Source organism: Centruroides sculpturatus, unplaced genomic scaffold, assembly GCF_000671375.1.
Source record: "Centruroides sculpturatus isolate CEXI.00-Female unplaced genomic scaffold, Cexi_2.0 scaffold324, whole genome shotgun sequence".
NCBI classification, from domain to species: Eukaryota; Metazoa; Arthropoda; class Arachnida; order Scorpiones; family Buthidae; genus Centruroides; species Centruroides sculpturatus.
The window spans coordinates 654,172-661,321 of record NW_019384466.1 but is presented as its reverse complement, the minus strand read 5'-3'; the positions used below and the strand labels follow the sequence as shown (position 1 = coordinate 661,321).

The following is a 7,150-nucleotide window of genomic DNA, read 5'->3' as shown; positions in this document are numbered from 1 at the left end:
TATATATATATATATATAATTTTAAAAATATACTCAAAATATGAAAGGTGTCTTATTTTAAATTTATAGAAAATTTAATATGATATTGTTTAGCAATTCTCAATCTTTTTCACTCGCGTACCATCAAAGCCTTCTGTATATTAGACCCGTATTAACTGATCGTTCTTGTGTACTCCCTTGGGATACAATGGGTATACTATAGGTTGAGAACTGCTGATTTAGCCCATGTTTTTCATACGATTTATAAAATTACCTGAGTTTCTGTCAAGCTGAGACATTGAGCAAGTTGCTTTCTTTCCGCTCCTACTACATAATGGTTCTTCTCAAAAGCGTGTTCGAGTTTTAAAAGCTGTGAAGGTGAGAATGCTGTACGAATTCTTTTTGGTTTACGAAACGGATGTAGAAACAACCCAGTCATATCTGCCCCTAAAACAGTAAATGCTAATTAATTAATTAATATGTCGTTTATATTTAGTAATTGTAGAAAAAAGTTTTACTTTGATTCTATTCTTTAAATAATTAAAGGGCCGATACAAAGTTCGAATATTTTATAGAATACACAAATCTGTGAGATCGAGTAAATAAATAATGCATCAGACGTTCAGATCGATTGTGTCTTCCCTTAGGTATCACAAGGCATTAATTTTGCGACAGGTGATTTCGAGTACAGGTGAGTGAATCGGTGCGACAGGTGGAAGGCTATTAGTCGACTATTGTCTGACTAATAAGCAATTATTGTAGGATGGATTTTCATATTGAAACTTCAGAAAGGTACTAATAGATTTAGCATAAAATAGGGCATATCACGAATCCTCTTTAATATATAGGCTATTCTTGTAAAAGTACAGTCGACCCCCCTCCTATAATACTGTTGATAATTCCGTTTTATATGAATTCCATGTTGTACGAGTCACTTAGATTTTAAAATACGTGTGCCGGGCTGTGACGGCTCACGTATTTGTAAAATACGTGAGCCGTCCATGTTGTACGAGTGAGTGACTCGTACAACATGGAATTCATATAAAACAGAATTATCAACAGTGTTATGGGGGGGGTCGAGTGTATAGTTTTTATAAGTGAAAAATTAACTATATTCGTTTTATTAGGCAAAAAAAAGAAGAAGAAAAAGCTGTAATCTGAATCTAAAGACTTCTCTTGCTGTCTAACGGATAGTGTTCTAATAAGATAAAAGAGCAAGATAATATTGTTAATGATGATTTATGAATTTCAGCTCTTCAGGATACTGATCTGTTACTTAACTTCAGCAATAAAGATGTCCATTAGTTTCGATTAAGATTTAAGATTATTTTAATAATACTATTAAGACAATTAAATCAATATAAGTACCCCGTACTTTTTTCTTCAATGAATTTAGAATTTTAACTAACCAGCAAATATTTACTTCGATTTTTTAATAAATAATAATAAATTTCAACGCACTTATCTATTTTATATATGGTATTTGTAATCTACAATGCTTTTATATTAAAAACTCATAAAAAAATTTAAGTAAAATGAATTTATATATCAAACTAGACATGTAAATTGCTATTTGAAAACCATGTGCTAAGTTGAAGGGCCTCAAATACCTTAAAATAGGAAGTGAAAAAGGCAGATGTTAGGTGAACATCAGGAAAGTAAATTAATAATTCAACCTTCCTTATTTCCTATTAATAATATACTTAATAATAATAATAATAATAATAATAATGTCGGATAGCTCAAAAGTCAGGTAACCATTATTACCTTATTTTAAATAGTATAAGTAGAATTTTATACTAATTTTGTGAAGGATTGTAACTAGAATATACAAAAATAAACAATACAGGGTTAATTGATTTTTGGACCACCTTATATATATATTATCCTTATAAGATGATAATTATAGTGAGAGGATTTCGAATAACGATTGACTTCCTTTCTTCAATTGTTCAATGTCAAACCGTTTAATGTCGGAAGCATAAGTAATTTTTTTATATATTAAAGTGATTATAAAATTTATAAGAATATATTATTAATTTATTAACAGAAAATTAAATTAATTTTTAATTCTTAATTTATATTAAAATATTTTAATGTCAACAATTTTAACATTTNTTATAAACGTTCTTAAACGTGTGATTTTTGAATTTGACTATTGTATACCTTGTTTTGTTATGCAGCGATTTCTAATAACGATTGCTAATGAAAATGTCAATTTTTTATGAGTTTTTTAATTACAAGCATACACAAAACTCTGTATATCATCAAATTGCGTTTCATCTGCTTCATTGAACAATAGGTTTTTATCTAAACTAAACTATCAATAATCGACAAAGTAGTAATAAATTCCGCTTACCATTGATGTGAAACGAGACAGAGACCAGGAAACCAGCAAACATCCCACAAAAAATAATATTGATATACAACTAACTATTAGACGAATGTAAACGTTTATGTCGTAGAATATTGCAAAGAAACAGAGAAAACAGGTTTCGTAAATGAAATGAATATATATCAAAGGACATAGAACATTCATCCTGTAGTTGATCATCTGAATAATCTCCCATAATTCTGTATGCTTTTCACAGACTTTTTGTAGTTTCTTCTTCAAAAAGTCAGATTTTCCGGTTAATATTTCTAAGTCTTCACTTAATTTTATAATTCTTTTCGCAATGAGAGTAAGAGTAAGTGCAGCCATAAAAAGAACTGAGAATATTTGTCCTATCACGTGTATTGATCCATATGAGAATACTACTGAACAGACAACTGCTTCCATTTTACTTGCGCTATCATCGTTGATTGATTGATAAATCAGCACGGTTATTCCATTTGAAACAATAAGAACGATGATAAACACAAATGCCAAACATTTCAGGAGAAATAATTCTGCTTGTTCTGCTAACTTTGCTTCGCCCTCGTATGTGCTTTTCATGAAGTGACCCGAAATCTTTGTTCTCTTCAAAATTGAAAATTGCATGGAGATGTATAACAGTAGAATAACGAGGATGACAATAACTTCTAATTCATATTTACCAAATCTACGAAAACCTCGAGAGCAAATAATATTTTTGTTGAATATAAATACGAAAATGGTTAATGCAGAGAGCCAATAGCTAAATTCAGTATAATTTACATAAAATTTATTCGGGAATTAGTTTTAAAAGATCATTTAATGCTGTTATTACACACAGTTTTTATCAATCGATACCTGTCAGCGCTCTTGTTCTACATAATTATTCTCTGGATTACACATGTTCATGTCAATATTTATTTCTTAGAACTTTTATACAATAGTAATTTTCTATTAGAAAGAGTTAATGATTCTAAATACTAACGACTTGTCATTATTTTGTAATCAGGAATTAAGTTTAATAGATACTAACAAATAAATTTAAATTACATTAGTCGTATATATAGGCCTATATATTTTTATATTTTATTAATGCAATTCTTTTTCGGATGGATTATAGCTCCTCAGTCCACCTCCCCTCTTGGTTACAGAGACGTATTTAAATTAATATAAAATATAGGCTATAATTGTTGGAAATAATAATAATAATAATAATAATAATAATGCCGGATAGCTCAAAAGTCAGGTAACCATTATTACCTTATTTTAAATAGTATAAGTAGAATTTTATACTAATTTTGTGAAGGATTGTAACTAGAATATACAAAAATAAACAATACAGGGTTAATTGATTTTTGGACCACCTTATATATATATTATCCTTATAAGATGATAATTATAGTGAGAGGATTTCGAATAACGATTGACTTCCTTTCTTCAATTGTTCAATGTCAAACCGTTTAATGTCGGAAGCATAAGTAATTTTTTTATATATTAAAGTGATTATAAAATTTATAAGAATATATTATTAATTTATTAACAGAAAATTAAATTAATTTTTAATTCTTAATTTATATTAAAATATTTTAATGTCAACAATTTTAACATTTTTTTTTTTTTTCAAGGTGTAGTAGCCTAAGGCCTATACAATGTCTTAAAAAAAAAAAAAGATGGATTTTCTTTAAATAAAATTAAAATTAAAAAAAATCTGTTTTATTTATTTAATATTCTATCATATTTTAACATTTATTAATAGTTTTTCTTTTATTTTATTAATTTAATTTTTTATTAAAAATATTAAAAATTACAAACAATAATTTAATGGGATTTTACGTTTTACATTTATAAAATCAAATGTGGGAGGGGGGAAATTATAAGTGTTTAGAACAACGTAAACATTGGTTAAACGTGATTTAAACATTACAATTGTTAACTGACTTTTGGGCCAGCTTACATTTTACGAAAATTACGATCATGGCTAATTATATCCTCAGATAAGATTTTTAAAGTTGAATTCTTCAGATTTATTTGTTATTATTCTATAAAAGAGAAGAAAATTTCTTAAAAAAAAAAAAAACACAATTAAATGTCAAGACTGGAAGTTTGGGAAACGGGCGATAAAGTTTGTGGGCGCGTGATTGTTTATAGTTAGATAAAGGTAGACGACTCACCTGGGATTCTCGGAGGCAAAAAACGAGAATGTCTTCCGATAAGCCATGGATAGAGAGGATAAGATTCTCTGGCTAAGAAGAAGGGAGAACCAGCGGGAGATGCAAAAGAGGCTTCAGGATACCTCCTGCCGCACACCGGTTCCAAATAATGACAGGTAGGAACAGCCAGTTGAGGAAGAAGCGGTTCCGTAGGCTGAGAAGGTCCGCTGTCATTGTCGGTCTTACCGACCAAAGCGTCAATGGAAAAACTGTGTTTGGGCTTAGTGGCCTGGGCCATGCTGCGACTTGGCATCACTGCAGCAACACCTATTCTAGCTACAACTTACCGTCATTATGATGGGATAATTATTGTTGTAAGAATGTTATTGGAGCTAATATAAACATTTGATTGGACAGTTTTCCAGTTAATGTCTTTCATTTGATGCGGCCTGCGAATAATTGGAAATAATTGAGGCGATGCCACTTCTCCGAGAAACGCGACCTTCTATTGGTCGATTGTAGACACGCTTTCTAAAAGATCTCTTATTGGTTTACGAAGAGAATAGGAGGAGCAATTGAACACCGACGATATGTCACACTTTCCGTCATATCTCTTCCATTTTGAGGTATTACTATTATAGTTGTTTATAAAATAATCTATAATCTTTAATAAGTATTAATAATTAACTGAATCTAATCCATCTTCAGTCTAAATTAATAAGTTAGTTCCGAAATCTTACCAGACACTTTTAGCCTAGAGGCTTCCCCTAGAGCATATATAATTAAGATGACGTATAAAATAGGCCTTGTCTCTACTCCTAACTTAATTATATAGGTTTATAGATTAGTTTATAACGTGTTATTAATTATTAAAATTCTAAGTAAATTTAATTGGAAATAGGGGGTGATTTTTAAATTAGTTTTAATGAAAGCCGCAGGAGGCGGTACGGCGGTGCATCGTCTTCTTCCGCCATTGTTGCTAATATTTCCGGTTGTTAATTGCCTCGAATATGGCGAAACTAATTATTTTATTATTTGTATGACCTGTTTTCATGAAATGATGAAACGGATATTATCGCCAATACAATCGTTTAATGCTTCTAGTCTCGTCATCCACTCTGTTCTAACTCAAATTGCTGAGCATTATCAACGAGAATAACCTTAATAAAACTGTTACATTTTATCCAATCTCTTTAAAGGCATTAGACGGGGATATTATACAAATGACATATAGAATATTAGTAATGAGCAGCGAGATGAGACCCCTAAAAAGGTGAGGTCTCATCCAGGCTATACATGCCAAGGCCTTATATATGTATATAGGCTTATATTTATCTACTACAGAGAGAGAACATAATGTAACCTTTATACACACTTTATACAATAAATTAATACTCTCTGTTTAGGTTTATATAACCTATAGTCTACAGTATATGTGTGTGTAGTAGGCCTGTATAATATGTATGTGGGATTATTTAGTATATTAATACATTAAAATATTTATTTTTGATTATAATTAGGAGAAACAATTAATTACTATTTAATCATTAATAATTATTCATTATTTCTGTTAGATATTACAGTAGATTATGCCTAGTAAGTGCTTAAGGTTCGAATCTAACAGGACTCATAAATCTATAAAGAAATAAACAATTTTAAGTGAATATAGAATTATTGTTTCTTCAAGAATGTCTAATGTTAACTTATATATAACAAAAAACAATATATATATATATATATTGATTCTATTTTGGAAGGGTCCTAGCGCAAGTTTTGTCTAGGATCCGACTTTTTCTTAATCCAACATTATCTAAATATAATTAAAACAAATAATAAAGAGAAAATAACCGCACACATTTAACAAAATCCTTGTTAAATTAATTATAATTATAGAATTATTTTTTAGTATATTTCAAATCTAATTAGAATAATTATACACATAAAAAAATACACATAAATTTGTAAATTTATCAAATTATTCTATTTAATATTTTATATAGAAATTATAAAATAAAACTAAATAATAGAATAATGATTAATTACTATTGTTATGATTTACGACTCGGGACCTATATTTTATTAAAACCGGTATAATAATTATTTAACGTTGATTATTGTATCAGATCCAGTTTTGTTCGCATTACTTTATAAGATAACGTTTGATGATTCATAAGTTGTTCTAACCTAATTCATCTGTAAATATTGTATTAATTCCTTATTCAAAATCTAGTTTATACAAAATTTTAAAACTAATTATAAAATTAACAATATTTATTGCTTAAAATAACGTTAAAACTGTTAATTTTGTTCGCATTATTTCAAAAGATAACACTTCTTCGATAGCATTTGCTTTCACTTAAATGTGCTTAATTAATTTATTAGATTTTAATTATATTTTAAAATAATTACATTTTAAAATGTTGTTATTCTAAAAGCACTAATAAAAAGTTCTCGTCTACTATAAATGTCATAATAAATAGCGAATGTATCAGTCAAGTGGTCGATGTGTGGATCCCCTACTGTTTTCATCGTGATATCCCACGTTTGACTCCAGGTGAAGAAGATACCTGCAGGTGACGGACAGTAGGCGGAAGACCCCTTCTGGACACTTATCTGTCTCCAAACTCACTTCCCAGAACCGGCAAAAATTCTTTGTTCTCACTGTCAT

General features: G+C 29.0%; 1 protein-coding gene across 1 annotated transcript in view; it reads right to left on the bottom strand.

The window, feature by feature from the left end:
- Nucleotides 1-4,912, bottom strand: part of LOC111621035 (homeotic protein empty spiracles-like) — a 13,338-nt gene extending 8,426 nt beyond the window's left edge. Inside the window, exons 1-2 of the mRNA XM_023363076.1 lie at nucleotides 4,504-4,912; nucleotides 254-426 (exon numbers count right to left, since the gene is read on the bottom strand). Coding sequence (XP_023218844.1) covers nucleotides 254-426; nucleotides 4,504-4,795 — 465 coding nt within the window. The 5' untranslated portion in view covers nucleotides 4,796-4,912. The remainder of the gene's footprint in view (nucleotides 1-253; nucleotides 427-4,503) is intronic.
- Between the last annotated feature and the right edge of the window lie 2,238 nt (nucleotides 4,913-7,150).